Genomic DNA, 23,513 nt, shown 5'->3' on the forward strand with positions numbered 1-23,513 from the left:
GGGAGAGCCCTAGCTTTGGGCAACAAAGATCAGAAACAGTGTGCTGACCCTGAGTTCCAGCCCCAGGACTGACTCAAAAAGATTTTTTTTTAAGTTTTAAACACACACACACACACACACACACACACAAGCTTTTAAGAGTTTAACCAGTTGTTGCAGCATATGAAATGCCCTTTGAGCTACTTTTTATAGTTACATCATGTCCCTTGTGGTCCTCTGTAGTAAAAATACCTCAAAGTAATCTTCTCAGGTTGTGTGGGGACACATTGCTTCATGCAACACTCCACTACATTAAGTGCTGACCATGGATCCTGTCTCCCTCAGAGCCACAGCCAAGGTCCTGTCTTATCTCTCAGTCTTTATCACATACTGGGGTCCCAAAGTCACACTGGTCTGCCTCCAGGCAGTTTCTGGAGCTTGCCAGCTATACTTCTGCCTCTGGCCTCTTTCTCCCTGGAACTTCCGTATCTACCTGCTCCATCAGGTTTTGATTCAAAATATCACCTCAGTGAAGCAAAGGAAAATTGCAAACATACCAAATTGTCACACTATACCCCATAAATACATGACATGTAATTATGTCTGTCCTTTAAAAATATAAATATAAAATATAAGTAAGTAAAACATACTTTTGCTGGGCACTGGTGGCTCACAGCTGTAATCCTAGCTACTCAAGGAGCTGAGATCTGAGGCTCAAGGTTTGAAGTCAGCCTGAGCCAAAAAGTCCATGAGACTCTTATCTCCAATTAACCAGCAAAAAGCTAGATGTGAAGTTGTGGCTCAAATGGCAGAGCACCAACCTTACTGAGTAAAAAAGCCAAGTAAGTGGTCCTGAGTTCAAGGCCCTGCACTGGCAATAATAAAAATAATAGTGATGATGATGATGATGATGATGATGATGATGATACTTCTAAAGAAACTTGCAAATATCCATCCAGTGCCCACCTACTTCTCCATCTCCTTCCTGGTTTCATTCCTCAGTGGTTCTCACTTTTGGACACACGATGGAGGCTCCCATACCACAGCCTATATTAACACTTTACTATTTGCCTATCTGTACTTGAAGAGCTATACTCATCTCCATCTTCACTAATACGATTTTATTACACAGGGAATTTTGACTCAGGAACATAAAACTTGCAAAGAACTCTTGTCTATTTCAAGACCAACCCCCTCCCCACAAACCAAATAAATACTCGTTTGAAGATCTAATCTATTAACAATTCCAAGAATCTTTCACACTGCTTCCCCAGCCCCCACCTTGCTGTATCAGCCAATCTTAAACTATTCTAGCATGATCTTTACTTAGTTTTAATTAAGGTCCCTCCACAGTAAAGGATGAAGATTGGTCAAGGTAGCTGTATTCTTACCACAATTGCAAGAAAACTCAGCTCTATGTATCCACATGTGTTGTGGAAGCCAAAACTTACTTAATACTACATATTTCACTTGGCTATCTCTCTCCTCTAAAAAGAACAAGGATTTTGTTTTATTTAGTTATACCACCGAGGCCTAGACTAGTGCTTTCTATATACCACTGACTCCAATAAATAGTGAAACAGTCTTTCTCCCTTAAATGTTTCTTCAGACTAACAAATCTACTTTCTTATACCTATCTAGCTACAACTATATTATATTTCTTATCCTCAAGATTTAGCTAGGTTTCCTAATACTAACAAGTCAAAACTGAGACCACCATAGACTTTTAGAATGGGTTTCAAATCTTCATCAAATTTGACATTCTAACCCTCTTAGCCACTTGATAATCTCCTCCAAGGTAGTAGCTATGAAGAAATAAAGACAGGGTAATTTTTTTAAACTCAAAATAGAAAACCACTGTTATAAAGCTCTAGAAATAATAGCATTTTGGAAGACAATGCACAATTTCATTGAAATTTTTGATATATGTATAATTTTCATTTGTTTGCAAAGACAAGTATCAAGTACAGGTCATGTGTATATGAAAGCTCTTACCTGATTAATAGTAAAAAAGATGCTCTCATAGGCGTCCTCTTCAGTATAAATACTACAGCTATAGTCATCTTCATCTACACCAGAATATCCTTTCAAAAACAAGTGCTTAAATGAAACAATGTTTTCTTCCTTGAAAGTAACCACCAACTGGTTACCTAAACCAAATCGAACAAGCTAGGAAAAAACAATAGGAATATGAAATTTACCCCTTGCCAATGGAAGAAAATTCCTTATTATTACCAACCCTCACTTCTAAAAGAAAGAAAATTTTCAATATTTAACTTTACACTAGTAGCAACAATTTCAAAACACCAGCAAAAAGAACAACCTCCTTGTGCTATATCAGCAGTTCTAAGCAGGATAATATTGTGTTGGGGCTCAGAAAACAATGATCTAAAAGTATGGCACTTTGACATGCTAATTTCAAAAGTGAACTAAAGAATCAAGCTGAGAGCCAGGGCCTCTGATCTTCTCACAAATCCTTTCTCTCAAGTACAGGGAGGGGTTTTCCCTGTACTTTCTCTCACTAAAGAGAAATTCTTCCAGAAGAAACATAATTGTAGATGTCAAACCCAGACATGTCACCAAACACCCACCTGCTCCTGATAAAACACATTCTTGCTCACTCTTACACTGTGTTCTCACACACAAGTTTAGATAGCCAAAGGCTCACTTCAACAGGAAGTGAAAAGAGTTTTCTTGAAACCCAATAAAGGGGAAAATTAGTCAGCACCCAAACTTTCCAAAAACTAAAAATGGTATAAATGATACACATATATACATATAGATAGATACAGATATATAAATATATATATATATATAGCTGTATAGCTGTATGTGTGTATATAGCTCATCCATAGTTCTTGTAGATATATCTATTTCTCATACACACACACACATGTGCACACACACACATACTGTCACACGTGCCCTCACCTTGTGTGCTCGGCATATCTACTACACCCTGATCCATGCCCTCGACCCCCTCTCTGTCTCTCACATACTATATCTGGGCAATCTTCTATAACCCCCTCAAACATATCTTTCTATACCTTCCTAAGTTGTCTTATAATATAATCAAAGAAACCTTCTAAAGTCTCCCAAAGTCCTCACCCAACTAAGACAGCAAAACATTTTGAAATTGTTTCTTCAGGGGTGAAATTTTAAGTTAATTAACTGGTCCTGATGGTTCTGTCATTCCGTCATCCAATGGGATCCGTCTGAATACTAGTATATAAGAAATCAATTATGGGGCTAGGAAGGTGGCTCAGTGGTAGAGCACTTGCCTTGCATGCATGAGGCCCTGGGTTCGATTCCTCAGCACCATATAAGCAAAAAGAAAAAAGCTGGAAGTGGTGCTGTGGCTCAAGTGGTAGAGTGCTAGCCTTGAGCTGAAGAGCTGAGGGACAGTGCCCAGGCCCAGAGTTCAGGCCCCACGACTGGACTCCCCCCCCCAATAAAAAGAAATCAATTATGAACCACTCAGATGAAGCTAATATCCATTTGAATATACAAACTGGAATAAGGGTTTTTAGTGCTTTACTTTTGTTTTTATTGGTCATGAGGCTTGAGCTCAAAGTCTGAGCACTATTTCTGAGCAATTTTTTCTCAAGGCTAGTTGCTCTACCACTTTGAGCCACAGCTCTACTTCCACTTTTCTGGCTGTTAATTGGAGATGGGTCTCACTGACTTTCCTGCCTGGGTTGGCTTTGAACCATGATCCTTAGATCCCAGCCTCCTGAATAGATATGATGGTGGGCATGAGCCACTGGCACCCAGCCTTAGTCCTTTACATTTTTTAGATTTTACATTTTGTTGGATTATTTTAAAGAATTGAATAATTAAAATTAACCACCACCATTGTCAACAATGAGTATTATGCCAGGTACTATGTTAACTTCTGTTCAAGCATTGTTATCTGTTTAATGTTTTATATTTATTTTCTTATTAGCTTTAAGGAGTAATAGAAAGGGGTTTCAATTCACCATGTCAGTTTTTGAGGAGAAAGAATTTTGATAAATGTCACTCCTTTATTCATTCTCCCTAATTTCACAACCCCAACCATCCTCTCCAGTTACCTGGCTTTATTTGCACATATATACACTGAGTATTACGATTTATTCATTCACCCTTCCCCTACTCAATTGTCCGCTCCCTTCTTATTAAGCTCCTCCCTCAGGTAATACATATTTCAGCTTCCTGGTATTCATTTTGATAAAGTGTCAAAGGAGATTTTTTTTCCTTAGGGCCTCAAACCTCCTTGCCTTACTTGCTTGGTTGGTGATCTTATCACATGAACCATGCCTCCAGCCAGCTTTTTGCTGGTCATTTTGATGATGGAATCTCAAGGACTTTTCCACATGGGCTAATTCAAATAATAATCCTCCAGGTCTCAGCCTCCTATGTAGCTAGGATTACAGGGTCCACTGGGTCCAGCTTGTACGTGCATTATTTAGTGTACCATCACAACTGTTGTGCTTTTGTACAGTAGAAACTGAGATTTAGTCCCATTAAATTGCCACAAGCCAACTAACTAGAATAAGAGTGAGATATAACACCCACCCTATCTTATTTTGTGTGCAACAATGAATGCTTTTCTATCAAGTATCTCTGAGAGATTTCTTATGAAAAAGAATTTAATTGCAAGTTTTTCCAAATTATGAAATGCAATTATTGCTGGAGAATATACATAGATGATGCTTTCACCATGTCACATTCCTCAAATACCACATCCAATGATTGAGCAAGTGCTAAAACCCACCCACTGGAAGAAAAACATCAGAGAAGAGGTCCCACACCCTCCAACCTGTGCTGAAAATCAAGCAACTGAAGGTTAAAAGTTCTTCTAATCATTTGTTGTCTGTCAGTGGTAACTGTAGGAGACTTCAGGAAAGATCTTATTGCTCTCTAAAAGCTGAAAAATCTGGAAATGGATGTACACAATTGTTTTAAGGTTTAGCAGAGGCCACCACACTCTCTGACCACTGAAGCTTCCATCACAGTTTGCTAAGTCTGTCTTGTGCCAAGCTTGGGATACAATGTGGGCAACACCAACCCTTAGAGTGGAATACCAGGCACAGTGCTAAAACTTAATGATTTTCATTTTCATTTGATGCCTCCACACTATGTGAGGCAATTTTTTTTCTTTTTTCCTACTACCAGATACTCCAGAAGGGAAGCAAAGCTCATCACAAGGTTTTCATCGCATACTGGATCAATGGATGAATACCATCTCATTTTATACATATGCAGCCTGAAGACCAGTAATGTATTCATGCTGGGACATCTAGAAAGTACTAAAGTGAAGATCTGAATCTGTTTGATTATCACTAGAGCCTTTTTATTCCCTCGTGCATTTGGCCACATGACAGCTTAAAGTGAAATGCTATCAACTTTAGATATAAGAATATTAGGTCCTTTGATCCCATATTGAGAATGAAACTGAAGAAACAAAAAAAGAGCTGGGTATAGTGGAAAACACCTGTGATCACAAAATACTCAGGAAGCAGAAGTAGGAGGATCAGGTGACAGGAGAATCACAATCTGAGGCTGATCATTAGCATGGAGGGAAAGACAAGAACAAGAGAGAAAAAGAGAGAGAGGGAGGAAGAGAGGGAGATACAGAGGGAAACACAGAGGGAGGGAGAGAAGGGGGAATGGCTCAAAAAGGGCTACGGAACACAGACTCTAAGTTCAAACTTCAGAACTGCAAAAAAAAAAAAGTCTGATTAGGGAATGCACAATTGACCAAGAAAAGAGGCCTATCATTTGTCTTATTTAAACTCATATCCATTAATACAAGTTTGGGGAGAAGAGAGCATGTAATTGTAATCTCTACTTGGACTCACTTCTACCTGACATCGATAGCAAGACATTTTCTCCATTCCATTGTTTGTAGAACAAGCCAACATCTTCACATAGCGTACAATCTAGTATCAGGAAAGGTTTGAGTTTTCAAAACTTTTCTTAGAAAAGACAATAATCAGGAGGAAACTGTAAGGTCTTTCCTACAATGAAAGAATGAAGCTCTTCCTACAGATCAAGAACAAGGGATGATAGCATTGACAGAAATGACTTTATCTTCATAAAGCAGGGGACAGTAAAAATGCATTGCATCCCACTAACTAGATCCTAAAATTTGTTGAGAGCACACTACAAGACAGAAAATAAGCATGTGTTAAATGTAGTTTGGCAAGGATTGTGAAGTAAAGATTTCATTCGAAAATCATTCTAGGAGAAAATATTCTGTGCCAGATAAAAACAAGATACCATACTAACTCTGTTCAAGAAATATGGAGAGAGATAGCAAAACTAGCAAAAGAATATAGATACCCCCTTTGAGATTATAAATTACTGTGGAGTTTGGGGTAGGAATGTTTTGTTTTCCTTAAAGTATCCTACTCAGATGATCACTGTGGTCAGGGTTTGGGACCAGCTGCCATCTTATTTGAGGGACTGAGGAGTCATCGCAGACCTGAGTTCCAGAGCCTGAGACTTGCAAGGAATGACCTTACAGTGACCCTTATAGTCAAAATGTATGTTTATAATGGTTATCTTCATAGTGCCATAAGGCCATCATACCAAGAATTCATTTCAGTTCTTTCTGAAGCAGAGAGAACTTCTGGTGTGTACCACCACAACCAGCATGGATTTTTCATTGGAAGGTAAAGCTGGCTACACACAATGAACTCATCAATCACTTGAGCCAATCACTGGAGGATAGCCAATCACTGTAGTGCTGAAGTAGATGTCAGGGGCTCTGGAGTGGTGGAGGGCTGCCCCAGAGCCTGGATTCTGGACACACTGGACATCATTTGGATGTGGTTAGTTGACTGCTTGGCTAATAGATTTGTTTTTCATTATCTTCCACTTACCATTCTTCTTTCTGTGCTGGTGTGGATGTCACATAACTCCTGGATAGAAGCAGCATGGAAGTCTTAAGACATTCTTATTCCTCCCATGGATGTGTTTCTGAAGCCTCAAAGATCACCTGCCAAAGTGTGTGGAACACGTGCTGCCCTACACATGGCCAGGTGTGCAGCATAGCCAATGCTTACGGAGAGGAGCCCTGGACCCATGATGTCCCCAGACCCTCCAGTCCCATAGCAACTGGAAGAGCTGGGTATAGCAAGGCCATTATGAACCTCATTCTCTGATCAAAATACAAGTGTCAGCAAATATGGTCAGAACCATAGAGCTAATTCTGCATGAAGTGAAGACCTGAACACACTAGATATGGGCAGGTAGCTGTGTTTCTTAGTGCCACTTCCTGAAGGACAGTTGAAAACCTGGTGAAAACTCTGGTGACCACAGTTGTGTGATGGAAGCCAGGAAGAGTGACTTGTAAATCTGTGCATCTATCCAGCAAGAGCAGGTCTCACCCTTCCCCCAACCAAACTGGACAAGGTTGTATGGGGGAAGGTCTGCAGGAGCCACTGTCAAGGTGACTCCACCCATTCTGCCTTAACTGCATGTTTCTCTCTGACCAGTAGGATACAAGAATCAGGGCCACATTCACATTCCATGCTAACAAGTAGTACTGGTATTCCCTCTGTTGGTTCATACCACTACTAGCAGTTGAGGAAGGTAGAGGTGCCAAGTGATTAGTGAAAGAATCGAGATGATTTTGAAGATATAGTAGGAAATAAATGGTGGTGGTGGTGATTGCAAGAATAGAGATGATTTCAGAGAGCCTAGGAATGTGCCCCCCCCTTCACTGTCCCAGAAAACAAGACGCTTTAAAAAATAGCTGCAGGGGGCTGGGAAGGTGGCTCAGTGGTAGAGCACTTGCCTTGCATGCTCAAGGCCCTGGGTTCGATTCCTCAGCACCACATAAGCAAAAAGAAAAAAGCCAGAAGTGGCGCTGTGGCTCAAGCGGTAGAGCGCTAGCCTTGAGCTGAAGAGCTGAGGGACAGCGCCCAGGCCCAGAGTTCAGGCCCCACGACCGGACCCAAAAAAAAAAAAAATAGCTGCAGGAAGGAAACTACTGCAAGAATACCAGCAGAGGAATTGTCCTGATGGACCTGCAAAAGCCAAGAAAAGGAAGAAAACTAAAAAGGGAGGGAACCCCAAGACCAACACCACTGGAGACTGTAATTCAACTGAGGGTGTAGCCAAAGACCACACTGACCCTGGGACTCCTCCATCTTTGGGCACAGTTCGAGTGGCCAGGGTCAAAAGTATCACAGGTCTCAATACCACCAAATATCTGGAAAAGCTCTACCAACACCTGGTGCTTGCCCTGGACTCCAGCAGAATGCAAAACAAGCAGCTGTCCTGTGAGATTGAACAACTGAAGCAGGAAAAGAAAGACCTGCAGGATCAAGAGGGAAAAGAGAATGAGAAGATGGCCTATGCTCAGGAAGCACCAAAAAGCTGTAAACCTGTGGCTCCAGAAAAAGATCAGAATCTATGATGATCTAGAGGAAGAGAACACTGTGCTGCAGGAGAAGCTGGAAGCGCTCCTGACACAGAAAGCCGACATGAAGATCAAAATTCATGAGTTACAACAAGCACTAGAGGAGCAAGCAGAGTTGAAAAGACAACTAGACAAAATGAAAGAGTTGGTGGCAATATTAAAGTTGGAGAGAGAGAACCTTACAGAACTCCTGAGAGTAGAGAGAGTTCCATGTAGAAGGAGAAGGTCCAGCAGCTCTCAGAGCAGATGAACCAACTGAAAGAGGAGAAGGAGCAAGGGGTGAAGCTGGTGTTGGAGCTAGAGAGCAACCTGGTAGAACTGAGGAAGCAGCTGGCAGAGCAGCCACCCCTGCAGCTTCCTGCAGAGCTACCTCAGGCTAAACAGCAGCTGCCAGCTTAGGCCCACCAAATGCAGAAGAAGCTAAAAAAAATCCAGAGAAACAACTTCACATCCAAATTCAGGAAAACCAGAGCCTCGGTATCCAGAAGCTGGAGCATCAGGATTGGCTGTGGAGACTGGAGGAAAGGGCCGAGGAATGGGATCAGCATTCTGCATGCTGAGAATTGGCATAAGATCTTTGAGACAATGAAAAGAGAACACAAGACCAGGAGACACACTCTCTTGCACACCAAGAGCTGAAAAATCAGTAGGCCCAGCTGCAGGATACTTTCCATAGGCTGAGCCGTGAGAAGGAAGAGCTCACCAGCATCCTGCACTCAGAGCAGCAGGTGAAGATACATCTGCAGGAGAAGCTGGGCCAGCTATATGTGAAGTTAAAAGAATGGAAAGAGGTGGCTGCGTTAAAGAGCCAAACCGTTTAGGATCTGCAAGAGCTTCATGATCAGTACCTGGCCCAGCTGCAGGAGCTCAGAACCACCTGTGAATAGCACCTGGCCGCCAATCAGCATCTGACGTCAGAGAAGGAGGCACCTTCTCTGTGTGCAGAACACCTGCTGAGGCACATTCAGCTGCTGAAGCCATGGGAGCAGAAGCATGAGTAGGTGCAGAACAAGGTGGAGGACTAAACAGTACCTCACAAGTTACAGGACACACTGCTTAGAAGCAGCTTAACGTGCAGCTTGCAGGCCCAAATGAACTTCTTGGCTTTCCATAGGGAAGGTGAAGGAGTGAACAAAGAAGAAGAAAACCAAGAAGAAGAAAAAAATGTGACTTTCCCAGAGGATGCCGACAACCCACCAACCATGTAGGATTTTTACTTTGGAGCACTATCATTGACTGAATCAAAGAAGGTGAAGCTCAGCTGGCAGCTGCAGGAGCAGCAGGCCCGCTGTGGGTGCCTGAGTAGCCTGGAAGCCCAGTGCCAGAGAAAGCTGGAGCGCCAGGCCCTCTCCCCCAAGACCTGGAACCATGGCACCTGAGGACAGGAAGCAGGACACACAGGAGCCTAAGAACAAGGTGAAAATCTGCTTCATCCACAACCTGCCCGACAAGGTGGACTGCCAGAATCAAGTGGATGACCTCCCACATCAGCGCAGCCAGCTGTCAGAACACATCAGTGCCACTGAAGAATCCATAGTTCTCTATACAGAACAGATGGAAGTCCTGGATGAGCTGTATCAGGAGAAAGACAAGTACATCAACCAGATGTCCCAGGAGAGGAGGGATATAAAGGAAGAGCCGCAGGAGCTGCTGTTGCTCTTTGCAGGTAAAGGCACAGAGTGCCAGGACAAGATGCTGACAGCCACCCAGACCGCTGATGCTGAGGATCCCTCAGACTTGTTGGGCTCCAAAGATCGAAGTTATGGAGGGGCAGCAAGGCTTTGAAGAACTGTGACTTGAAAGCAATGTGGAGCCTGCCCAAGGAGAGGTTAGGGTGCCTGGCCTCCTGGAGAGCCCCACCACAGAGCAGATCAGCAGATCAAGTCACTGCTACCCAATAGTCAGCTTCACCAAGAGCTTGCAGGCTTGGGCACTGAGCCCTTCTTCCCTTTCTTCTCCAGACTGATGCAAATGATGAGTTTCTGATCATTACAACCTAAAGACCTGGCAGCCAGCACCTAGAGAAGTGGGCTCCTGTCCTCTTGCATTACTTTGGGACACGGCAGCTGGGTGGCATTCTCTCAGGACTTGTTAACTGTAGGCCAAAAAGGGCAGAGGCTGCGTGGAGGTAGTCCAAATGCTAGGGATATCTAATAGTCCACTGGTTGCCAGGGAAGGTGCCAATATGATGGGTATTACAAAGGAAGATAAGAGAATCTTATCTCCAATCTTCTTACATGATTTGCTTTCCCTACAGCTCAATGAGGTGAGCTAAGATGGCATGTCACACAACAGAAAGACCTCTTTCCAAATGCAGAACAAAGATGCAACTGCAGTTACAGAATAAGCCTCCTCTCATTTCTGTGGGGCACATGGGCAGCAAAGATGGCGCTGAGAGGAAGTTGAGTGGGCAGAACCCGAGTTGTTTATGTTACAATCGGATTGGATACCATGATCAGGCCAAGTGTAAGTGTGTGAACGGTGAACGGCACTGGGGCCAATTAAACCCCGGGCCCAGGTGAAAAGCGCATGATAGGGTGAACTTTACAGTGATTAGTTGGTTCCTTTTCCTCCCCTCCCATGCCACACAGTCTTGTGCTTTAAAAAGTGCTTGCTGTGTGGTAATAAAGGAGTTCTCGCTTGACTTGACTCTTGTCTCCGGGGCTAAGGGAGGCTGGGGAACAGGTTAGCAGCGCACTTACCTTTCCTCGGACCCCATCCGTCTTTCGCGGGGCAGATGAAGGACTAACACATTTCCACAACTATATGGACATATTCTGAGTACTTACGATTACATTCCAGAAATGACAACTGTACACACTTTTGCATCAATAGTAGAATGGTTATTTGTCAATAGTACCCCAAATCTGTACTACTTTTTAAAAGCATACACATTTCAAATACATTTCCTACACAGGAGCCTCCCTAGACTGATCAGTACCAGAGTTCAACAGCTGAAGGACAAAAGCCAGTGACCAGAGTATTGATGCTAGTGATAAGCATGTAGCAATATCAACCTAAACAAATGTTCCATTCGTGTGTATGTGTGTGTGCACGTGTGCGTGTCAGTACTCACGCCTAGTGTTCTCACTTAGCATTTTTTTTTTGGCCCAAGATTGGTGCTCTCTACCACTTAAGCTGTATCTCCACTTCTTACTTTTGGCTGGTTAATTGAAGATACTAGTCTCATGGAGTTTCCTGCCTAGGCTGGCTTTGAGTCTTGATCTTCAAATCTTAGTCTCTTGAGTAGCTAGGATTCTAAGCATAAGCCACCAGCACCTGGATAATATACGTTCTTGATAGTGCCCAGAAATCATTCACTTAGCACACATTGCTACTGATGAAAGAGAAATTTAACATTCTATAAATCTGAAAACAATGTATATTTCAAAAGAATATTTAAATGAAGTACGTTTGAGTGAAGATGAGAGATTTCAAGAACACAAATCACTTTGAACTGACCACCTTGGCCAGCCAATGGCCTCACATAAGTACAAAGGCACCCTCAATACAGATCACTACTATTTATTCACAGAGCCTCTAGAGTGATGACTTCCAGTTGCCTTCTAAACTGAACTTCAACTTGCCATCTGCTCTCCAGAGTTGATATAATGTTATAGTCCTAGGAACTTGAGTGTGGACTTTCCACAGCAAAAGTCAGGGGCAGAGCCCATGACTCCTCCTGGGGTAAGGAGAAGAGAAATAGTATCAATTACCTGTGTAGTGACCATGACTATCTTCAAAATCTGCAAACCCAGTTTCCATGGAATCTGATGTCTGGCTCGATATTTTTCACAGGGGTTCATGAAGTAAAACTTCAGGTCATCCCTCAAGCGTTCTTCTTTCACCTCAGAATCGAGATGTGTCATTGTATTTCTGCCATAGAAGATCAATTTTTAAATATCCAGAAGAGGCTGTCCCTTAACATGTTTCTGAATAGCACTTCCCGTTCACATACTTCAACTGTTCCAGTAAGCACAGCTCTCTTGAGCCAAGGAGATCCTTACTTCTTTAGAAATCTAAACATTAGGGGTTGGGAAGGTGGCTCAGTGGTAGAGCGCTTGCCTTGCATGCCTGAGGCCCTGGGTTCAATTCCTCAACACCACATAAGCAAAAAGAAAAAAGCCAGAAGTGGCACTGTGGCTCAAGTGGTAGAGTGCTAGCCTTTAGCTGAAGAGCTGAGGGACAGCGCCCAGGCCCAGAGTTTAGGCCCCATGAACGGACCAAAAAAGAAAAAAAAAGAAAAAGAAATCTAAACATTAGCCCAACCCTTCTATCACCTGCCTCTCCCCCCCCAAAAAAAGAATTTCCACAATGGACAATACTGGGGGGATTTTATATCTTATATTTTTGGATTTTTAAAATAATTTTATTGTCAAGGTGATAAACACCTACATAAGGTATTATCTTCTCCCACTTTCCCTCCCCACCCCCCCCCACTGTGGACATCTGTAACAATTATAAAAAGAGAATTTTCTTTATAAGACTCATCAATTCCTGAGAATCAATATACAGCATTCTTCTGTTGCTAGAAAAAATGTGTGAGTGCATATGTGTGTGCATGCATGTGTGTGTGCATGTATATGTATGAAGAGAGAAAGAGATTGTGTATAGATGCATGAGTCTTTGTGAGTGTATTTGTGTATAAGAACAAAACTAGATGATTTGGGACATTTTCATAATACTTCAGGCATGAAATGATAGAAATGTAGCAAACATTAGTTTCCATTGCTATGCAAGTAGAGAACTTCTATCTGTATCACTGTAACTATATCACTGAGAAGGATTGAGTCTCTCTTTTTGGATAAAATGCCAATGGTTATAAGATTCTAGAATATAAATAGCTTCTTGGAAAAATCATATTAAGTGATACAGTTTGCCACCCCTTGACAAAAGTGTTTCTTTCAGCTTCTAGGACACCCTTCTTTTGCTTTCTTCCTGCCTCTTGGGGTTCCCTCCCACCTCCTTTGCTGGCTCCTCCTCCATCTGACTTTTAGAAGTCAGAGTATGGTCCACGGTTCTGTTATTCTCCATACTCCATTCTACAAGAGTGTATCCAGGGCTGGGAAGGTGGCTCAGTGGTAGAGCACTTGCCTTGAATGCATGAGGCCCTGGGTTCGATTCCTCAGCACCACATAAGCAAAAAGAAAAAATCTGGAAGTGGTGCTGTGGCTCAAGTGGTAGAGCGCTAGCCTTGAGCTGAAGAGCTGAGGGACATCGCCCAGGCCCAGAGTTCAGGCCCCATGACTGGACCTCCCCACCCCAAAAAAAGAGTGTATCAAATCCTGTGACTTTAAATACTATCCACCTGATGGGGACTCTCACTTTTGATCTCCAGCAAACCTCTCTATAAAAGGTTTCCTTATTCTCCAGGAACCAGTGGCTCACACCTGTAATCCTAGCAACTCAGGAAGCTGAGATCTGAGAAGTTGCTGTTCGAAACCAGACTGGGCAGGAAAGTCCATGAGACTCTTACCTTCAAAGAACCACCAAAAAGGCCAGAAATTGACCTGTGGCTCAAGTGGTAGAGGGATAGGTATGAGCAAAAATGCTAAGGAATAGCTCCCAGGCTCTGAGTTCAAGCTCCAGTCCTGGCACGCAAACATGCATGCACAAACACACACACACACTTTCACACACACACAACTTTTATTCAACCTCTTTCTTAAAACTCTTCATGTCTAATAGAGTTCTCAAACCTACACTTCACCTGCTCCAACCTCTCTATCTTTCAGTGCAGTGGTCTGCACATCCAACGCTTCAGCGGCTATCCATAGTCCCTTCTATTTTCTCACCCAGAGGGCATGGCAGAATCACCTGGGAGTTTTAAAGGCTTTCTGTGCCTGGGTTTTGGTCTTACTAGTATGAGGTATGACTTCCCAAGTGATCGTAAGGCCCAGCAAAGCGTTTCAACCACTGCTCTAGAGTTGTGCTTCGATTTCTCTTTTTCTTCAACTCTCAGATTTAATTTACCCAGTCTCCATCAATTCCCATCTTCTTGTCTCTCAAGCTCCTGGTTCAAGCACATCACCTCTTCATCTGAAAACTGGCATTGCTTCCCAATCAATGGTCCACATCACAGCTAAATGGAAATTTTAAATTTAATTTTAATTTAAACTAAAAAGTCATGCTTAAAACACTTGTAGGACTTTGTCTTGCTCTTACAGTAAAGTCCAACTCGTCCACTATTTCCTGTCATAGCCTAAAAGACTTCAGCTCACTCCTTCCCAAACTCCCTCTTCTGCTTTCTTGCTGCATCATAACTTCATTATTGGCCCTGGAACACTCCTTATTCTATGGGTTTATAAGCGGTATTTGAACTAACCTACTTTAATTGCCCCAACTCTTAGTCTATCTGTTTATTTTCACTTCTCAGCTCAAATGTCTCCCTCCCTTCTGTTTGTGCCAGTCCTGGGGCTTGAACTCAGAGCCTGGGCACTGTCCCTGATCTTTTGTACAGAGATCTAGCACTCTGCCACTTGAGCTATAGTTCCACATCCAGCATTTTTTGGTAGTTAAATGGAGATAAGAGTCTCACAGATTTTCCTGCTCTTTTTAAAGACTCTCTTGACCATACGTAACCTGCTGTTAATTATATTCCTTTGTTTTCTTCCTAGTCAAGATTACAGTCTCTATTTGGCTTCCTTACAAGAGGCCTTTCTTATCATGGCATATAGCAGCATATGACAGACTAACACATAAGCATATGCATAATGAAGATTTCTTAGGAAAAAGAAACAAATCACAAAATGAGACATTAACCCTAAACATATAACTTTGCTTGATCAGCACTCTTAAAGCTCAAACAATAACAACCATAATATCAGTAACAAGATTAATAGAAAATCTAATATATTGGGGGCTGGGAAGGTGGCTCAGTGGTAGAGCGTTTGCCTTGCATGCATGAGGCCCTGGGTTCGATTCCTCAGCACCACATAAGCAAAAAGAAGAAAGCCGGAAGTGGCGCTGTGGCTCAAGTGGTAGAGCGCTAGCCTTGAGCTGAAGAGCTGAGGGACAGCACCCAGGCCCAGAGTTCATGCCCCACGACCGGACCCAAAAATTTAAAAAAAAGAAAAAGAAAATCTAATATATTGGAATGAAAAACAATAAAAATCTATCAAATTCTTGATTAAGCAAAGTGTATTCGAGGAATGAATTACACAGGATACTGTTATGATAATTTGCTATTTGGGAAACAGTGCTCAAACTGAATGCAAACAATACAATTGCACTCATTAAACAATAAAATTGACAGTACAGGATTTTTAAAATAATTTATCAAGTCTTTCTAAGTGTGACAAAATTCAAAAGTAACCAAAATGACTGATAAACATCAACATAAAAATTTAAGCCTATAAAAAAGTCAAAGGAAAAAACAGAACAGAGAAAATGCATGCATCATCTTTTTTTTAATGTTTTTTATTGTGAAAATACCATACAGAGGGGTTACAGTTACATGAGCAAGGTAATGAGTATATTTCTTATCAATCATTGTAGCCTCCTCCCATGCACCATCTTTAATCAGCCCAAAGATTACTATTCCCTGTAAAAAGTTCCTAACCAGCAATACTTAAGAAAACACAACCTAATATAACAAACAGAAGACCTGAACAAGCTAGTGGACATTTACTAACAACAAAAATTCATTAACAATCAGATTGTCAAAGATCTATCTTAATTCCTGCCTAGCAATTATGGGGAAACCCTATTGGATATTTTAAACATTGAAGGATACTTAGATAGGATCTATAAGAGTTTTTGTGATATAGATATCAATCCTCTATGAATTTATATTACCAATTTTAAAATATCTGGTCAGAATGATGATGCTAATTGCATAGCTATTTGTAATAACATACTAATTTAAAAACATATATGATGTATTTTTTTTAAGTTATAGAACAGATACAGTGAGATCCCATTTTTCAAAAACTGTCATCATTCATGTATATATACAGACATTTTTAAAAGTCTAGAAGGACATAAATTCTCAAACATAGGGCTGGCGTTGGTGGCTCACACTTGTCATCCTAGCTACTCAAGAGGCTGAGATCTGAGGATCATGGTTCAAAGCCAGCCCAGGCAGTTTTGAAAGTCCATGAGACTCTTGTCTCCAATTAACCACCAGAAAACTAAAACTGGTGCTGTGGCTCAAGTGGTAGAGTGCTCGCCTTGAACTGAAGAGCTCAGGGACAGTGCCCAGGCCCAGAGTTTGAGCCACGACCAACCAAAAACAAAAAAACAAAAAAAAAAAAAAAAAAAACCTCAGAAACAAAAACTAAACACACATCCTGGTGACTATCGTGTATAGTATGGGGTTCTTGATTTCCTTTGTCATATCAAGTTCTCCCTGTTTTTGTCTTTTTAAATTACGATTGACATGTAACTTCTTGAGTTAACGTTGTGAGTTAAAGTGTGTCAGGTAGTCAGGTATTTCCTTGTCCTTAGTTTGTATGTACTGGGCCAGGGCTGAGGGTAGGGTGGGGGATGGGGGGTTGGAGGAGTACAGGAAGATAAGATAGACCATAAGCTTCAGTGTTTCTACAATGTGGCCATTGTTGGCCCCAAGATGATCGTCAGATGGAAGTCAATCCTAATAATCTCACATGAGGTTTTTCACTCTAATTCCTGCTATCAACTAATTTCCTCATGACTTGCAAGCTTCATGATAAAAAGAAATTTGAAGTCCAGTGAGCTACAGCTCTAGGGTAGCTGGGTCTCAACTAAAGATAGTTGAGATTGGGCCGGGGAGGGGGGGGCGGGGAGAGAAGGCAAAGAAGTCAACTTTGGTTCCTTCTCAGCATCTTTCTCAGAACACAGACCACACGCTCATTCCTAAGAAGAACCTTGAGGGAAGGAAGAGGTTTTTTATTTTCCATTCGAGCCACCCATAAAGGATGATTATGTTCAATTTTCAGGAATTTCCCTGAAGACACCAGATTCCTGTAAAACCATCCCCTCTCGCCACTTCGCTGTCTCAGACTATCAGGAAAGCAGAAGTGGAGCTGCCTATTTTAAAAGTGCTTTTTCTCAACAAGCCACAGTTCTTTACATTACATCATGAAGAAATAGCTTTCTGGGGCAGAGATGAACAGGGAACCCCACTTCACAGCAATACAGGATTCCAAATGCAGCTAAATTTTAGTTTATATTTGTGTAATATATATTGGGGCTTGAACTCAGGTCCTCACACTGGCGACTTAGCTTTCTTGCTCAGGGCTAGTACTCTACCATTTGAGCCATGCCTTCAGTCTGACATCTCACTGTTTAAATTGGAGTCAGATCCCCACAGCCTATTCTGCTTGGGCTGGCTTCAAACCCAGATCTTCAGATTCCAGACTTGACTAGTTAGGAATACATGCATGAGTCACCAACACCTGACTTTTCTTTCTCTAATGTTTCTAATAATCTAATCTAATAGCACCAAAGTTATAAAGAAATGTTTTTTTCCTCAATGGGCTGATTTTACCTTAATTCTGAACAAGCCTGTCTCAGTGTCATGTTGGTGAATTCCAGGATTCATGCCATCTCTAAAAAATTCTAGGATAGGGGCCAAGTATAGTGATATTCACCTACATTTGTTGGTACTTGAGAGGCAGAGATCAGGAAAATGGAAGTTCAAGGCCAGCCTAGGGGAAAAAGCTATCAATACTCCATCTGAATTAATAAACCAAGTTACAGTGGTCCCCATTTGTCATCATAGCTGCATGACAGGCATAAAAAGAAGGATTGAAGTCCAAGGCCCACCTTGGGCAAAAAATGGAAAATGTTAACAGAAAAATAACTAAAGTAAAAAGGGCTAAGACCATGAGTCAAGTGACAGAGTATCTTGCATAGCAAGCATAAGGAAGGCCCTGAGTTCAAACCCCAGTATCACCAAACAAAAGGAAGGAAGGAAGGGAAAAGAGGAAAGAGAGGAGGGAAGGGGGAGGAAAATCCCTCTGACTGGGACAGTTGAACAGGTGGCAGGTTTTTCTTTGAAAAGCTTGTTATTGGGTGCCAGTGGCTCTTGGGGTGCTATGGTCCCTGTCTATAATCTTAGCTTCTCAGGAGACTGAGATCTGAGGATCACCATTCAAAGCCAGTTCAGGCAGAAAAATCCAAGACCATATCTCCAACTAGCCATCAAAATTCCAGAAGTGGAATTGTGGCTTAAGTGGTACAGCACCAGCCTCGAGCAAAAAAATTAAAGCTAAAGCAAGAGCATTAGACCCTGAGTTCAATTGCCAGAACAAACACACGAAAAATTATTTAATTATGGATCTTCGGCATTAAAATAAAAGCCCATTATTTAAAGTATTGATCTTTTAGGATTACAATACTAGGGAACAACTTTCCAGAACCTTTGATCTCACAAGTTACTAGCTATTGCCTGACAGATATTTTTGACTGAAATCCCCAAACTTTATTCAGGTTGGAAAAGGAAAAGTATAACTCCAGAAGGTATAGAAAGGCCGTAATGACCCAGCTAAAGGAAAGGCAGAGGCCCACATGCCCCCTCAGAAGTCTCTACATCTGAGACAAGAGGGGTGCGGCCATGCTCAGAACACAGCAGACGCTCCAGGCTTGAAAAGACTCCGAAAACAGGAAGAAAAACACCAAGTGGTTTGCAAAACCAAACGAGCTCCCAAAAATGGCTTGAAAGAGTTGATAATGAAAATATGTAATAGTCTGATAGAAAAAATATGTAAGGTCTGGAAATAAATTTACTTTTCTCTATAGAACTTAATGTCACTCAGTTCTTCAGGATTGACATATGGAAATTAGACCAAAGGCCTCAGCTAAAAAGAACAGTTTAAGCTGGGTGCTGGTAGCTCATGCCTGTAATCCTAGCTACTCAGGAGGCTGAGATCTGAAGCCAGCTCAGACATGAAAGTTCCATGAGACTCAAATCTCTAATTAAGTCCCAAAACAAAGCTTCAAGGGAGCAGTGGCTCAAGTGTTACAGAGCTAGTCTTAAGCACAAAAGCTTGGGGACAGTACCCAGGCCCTGAATTCAAACCCCAGTAAACTTTAAAAAGAAAAGAAAACGAAAACTTTTATTCTTGGCTACTGTTTCTACTTTGACAAAATGTGGTCACAAGAAGTCACCTGTTTATTTTCACTGTTGCAAAAATATTCTCCATCTGGACTTCACTTCACTGTCTGAGAAGTAATTAGGCAGAGATCAGCCAGGGAGCGTGATCATTCCTGACTTTCAGTTCCCTATTCTCTAACACCCTGCTTAAAAGATGTACCCAAACGCTTCTTCCTTGTTTCATTAGGATATTTCACATATATTATTGCATATATATTCATTTTATATATATATATATATATATATGGTAGAGAAGTTTAAGGAAGTTAAGTAGAATGAACAAGGCTGTTCTTGAAGAAAGCCTGGTTTGTAGAAGCATTGCAGGGAAAAGTTCATGGCCAAGAGTTTGACTGTTTTCAAGGCCTGAGGATAACGATGAATGGAAATCTCAACAGTCCTCTAACTCAGCAGGAAGAAGCTACCAGATTGTCTTAAACTTGAGCTGTCTGGGTAATGCACCACAGACAGTGTGAACAGTTCATTTTTGAGCGTCAAGTCCACCCCTCTTCAGGAGAGAATGATGAAGTTAGTCCATTCTCCATAAAATACAAGAATATGCATCGCAATTTCCAGACACTTTTTCTTCACTTTTCTTCCATTCTCAATTAACAGCCATGTCTGATTTTCTGTTTCTCACTGTTACTGAAGAACCAGTCCCCTATACACAGTTTGTGTGGAGTGTGGAAGCCTTCAAAAGTCATTTAGATGTGCACTGTTGTGTGTCCTTCACTTTTAACAATGAGACAATGCTTCTGATGAGAGAAAAGGAATCAAGGGATATGACAGAAGTCATGTAAGCCCTTAAAGGAAATGTACTAAGAAAAGTAATGGAGTCAAGAAAAAAAAATAAAAGTAGGGATCATATACCACACCCAGCCTGAGCACAAGCAGAAGGTAAATAAGTTCAGATATCATTTCCTCCTGACTTTTTAAGACTAGTGCATTTAGGGATAAGGCAAATGAGGTATGGTATAACATCTACCCAGCTAGCCATTCAAAATAAACACTTCAGCATTAAAATTATAAATTACATGACATGAGTCATTTTGGTATAACAGTTACTACAAAGTGGCGCCAATGCTGTTTTCTAATTGAAAGCTTGTCTTTCAAAGAGTAGAAAAATATACACCACAGACTGAAAATTAATTTATTTGGGCTTTCTATGCTAGCTTTAAGTCAACTTAGGACATTGAGAGAGCCATGAAGGAGAGACAGGAAAATCTCAGTACTACTTTGGGAAAGTTTAACAGCCCACCAATGTATTTGTTTTGATTGGGAAAGCAAGAGCCAAGGCCAACTTGTACTGGCCACTTGGGCTCTGCCATGGTGCTGGGTGGTAGGAACTTTAACCACAGAGGAGGGCCCTCCTTGGTACAGCCATCTGGCTCAACTGTAAGGCTTTTCACGAAGGCAGAGGACTGCAGTTACCCACACTATAACCCTCCAGACTGAAGAAAGAAACAAAAATCCTATTTGTTCAGGAAGAGGAGGCAGTTAATGCCCAAGGTAGCAAGAGAGTTCTAGAGGATTTTTCTCCAGCGTCCTCTATGCTGAAAGATGCACCTGAAAACCCCGGACCCCACCTGGGGTTCCTGACCTGGGGGAAAAGGCCAGGTTGCGGAGCCACCAGCGTCTTTGGAACTTTCCAGGACTCTGAGGATTGAGAAGAGCAGAACAAAAAGCCCTTCGGTGCGCCCCTGGTTCAACCTCGCCACAATCGCAGCCCCCTTACTTGCAGCCCTTCTGGTCCCCTTCCTCTTACCTTTCCAGCCAGACGCCCAGCCCCGAGGGCGCAGGTCCTGTTTGCGGGTCGGGCAGCGTCCGGGTGCACCCGGGTGCGCACCCGCGGTGATGAAAAGCCGCGGTCTGGGCCCATGGGGCGCGGCCAGGAGCAGCCACCCCGCCCCATCCCCACCTCCGCCCCGGTCCCACCGCCCACCTCCGCCCGGGCTGGGCCGGCTAGGAGCTTCACAGACACGTGTCTAGGACGACTTTCTTTACGCGGCAGCTGCTCTCTCCTGGTTCCTGGAGGTTGGAGGCTGAAGGCTGAAGGCAGCGGAGCAGAGCCGGCCGTGAGCCGTAGAGGGTGGAGGCCAGATGCCAGCTCCAAAAGACCGAAGATGGAGGCGCGGGCTGGGGGAAGCAACTCCCAGAAGGAGCAGACGAGCTGGGGCGAACCCCAGGGGTACTCACCTGTGGCGAGGCCCCCTGGACAGGCCCGAGGTACCGTTCCACACCGATAGGGTCAGGGCCTCTGCTCTTTGAGGCATGGTGGAGCCCGGGGCTACAGCTGCACCTGTTTCGGTCTGTAGCTCCGCGGGGAGGCAGGGCCGCGAGCAAGCCTTCCTAAAGCGAACGTGGCCGTGGAGCTGCGCGCCCACACCCCCACACCCCGCCCTAGAGGCCACAGCGCCAGCCCTGCCCTCCCGGATCCTGCCTTTCCTCATTGCCCGTCCTTTCCTTACCACTTCCAGGAGTCCACTTTCTCTTTCCCCAGCCATTCATTCGTTGATTCACCTGTTTCTTTTTAGATGTGTTTGGCAAATACTCCGCACGAACATGAAAAGGTGAACATCCTCAACTTGTAGAACTTCACACACAACGGCAGGGTGTCATGGGTCATGCCTGTAATTCCAGCCTTGAGGAATACTGAAGCAGGGGCCAGACAGAGATACGTAGTGAGACCCTTGTCCCACGGTTCATTGGGGCTGTTTCTTGCATTGCAGGTTCTGAAGTGAGCGATCACCAAACTCTGGGACAAGGGTCACGTTTCTGAGATGATAAAAGTGCAATCAGAAAAAAGCCAAGATGAATCGCCCTTTACTGAAGTCCTGTATTCTCAGCCAATGTCTTGTGGCCTGGGGCAGGCTCCGAAGAAGGCCCCAGACCCTCTCGTCTCTGGAAGCCCTGGCCTGGCTGTAGTCTCTTCCTCTTGCTGTGGGAGGCGAAGATCACATCGGAAAACCGAGGAAGATAATCAACCATCTCGTGTGGGAATGGAGGTTGTGGGCTTGCTCGTGTTCCACTCAAGGTGAGACTGACTCGACCATTGCCATTCGATCGACCCAGATCCTCTTCCCCCTTCGTAGTCCCAATATTCACGAGGTAGCGCAGACCCCACGTTGCAGGCCATGTAGATCAGCAAGTGTTTGCAAGGTCCCTAAGGTTAGCAAGGACAAAGAAGATTCTGCTAGTGATTAGATTAATGAGCATCTCCAAGCAGAAGCATTTGGACACAGCACTGTATGTAAAAGCATACAAAAATTACCTAAACAAGTCGCTTCTGAAAAGCCACTAGGCAAAAAAGCAGCCATACTTCAGAGTTCTTCTCATCTGTATTCACAGATGTCTGTGACCAGCGGATACAGAGCTTGGAAGATCTGATCTGTACAGTGCCGTACTGCACAGGTGGGTATTGTTGGGCTCCTCAGAAGGAGGATGGGAAGGTGGCTCAGTGGTAGAGCGTTTGCCTTGCATGCCTGAGGTCCTGGGTTCGATTCCTCAGCACCATATATGAAAAAAGAAAAAGTGGTGCTGTGGCTCAAGTGGTAGAGCGCTAGCCTTGAGCTGAAGAGCTGAGGGACAGCTCCCAGGCCCAGAGTTCAGGCCCCATGACTGGACCCAAAAAAAAAAATTAGAAGAAGAAGAAGGATGATGAATTAGACAAGTGAAGGGAGCAGACCATGCATGACTGTGGAGACATACTGCAATAAATTGCATAATAAGAAATTGCACCAGGCATTGGTGGCTCATGCCTGTAATCCTGACTACTCAGGAAGCTGAGATCTGAGGATCAGGGTTTGAAGCCAGCCTAGACAAGAAAGTCTGTGTGACTCTTATCTCCTATAAACTATTACAACTGGAAGTGGGAGCTGAGAAGGTGGCTCAGTGGTAGAGTGCTTGTCTTATGTGCATGAGGCCCTGGGTTCCATTCCTCAGCACCACATAAGCAAAAAAGCCGGAAGTAGCACTGTGGCTCCAGTGGTAGAGCACTAGCCTTGAGCTGAAGAGCTGAGGGACAGCGCCCAGGCCCAGCGTTCAGGC

At 43.1% G+C, this 23,513-nt stretch overlaps 1 protein-coding gene across 3 annotated transcripts in view; it reads right to left on the bottom strand.

The window, feature by feature from the left end:
• The window catches only part of Mcoln2 (mucolipin 2), a 53,801-nt gene extending 32,508 nt beyond the window's left edge, over positions 1–21,293 (bottom strand). For 2 of the 3 annotated variants that reach the window (XM_013018257.1, XM_013018259.1), the window contains exons 1-3: positions 21,232–21,293; positions 12,109–12,268; positions 1,975–2,148 (exon numbers count right to left, since the gene is read on the bottom strand). In XM_013018257.1, coding sequence (XP_012873711.1) covers positions 1,975–2,148; positions 12,109–12,261 — 327 coding nt within the window. In that variant the 5' untranslated portion in view covers positions 12,262–12,268; positions 21,232–21,293. Of the gene's footprint in view, positions 1–1,974; positions 2,149–12,108; positions 12,269–21,231 lie in introns of those variants that run through there. The other variant, XM_013018258.1, reaches the window with a different exon arrangement.
• Between the last annotated feature and the right edge of the window lie 2,220 nt (positions 21,294–23,513).

The sequence above is a fragment of the Dipodomys ordii genome, unplaced genomic scaffold, assembly GCF_000151885.1.
Source record: "Dipodomys ordii isolate 6190 unplaced genomic scaffold, Dord_2.0 Scaffold39, whole genome shotgun sequence".
NCBI classification, from domain to species: domain Eukaryota; kingdom Metazoa; phylum Chordata; class Mammalia; order Rodentia; family Heteromyidae; genus Dipodomys; species Dipodomys ordii.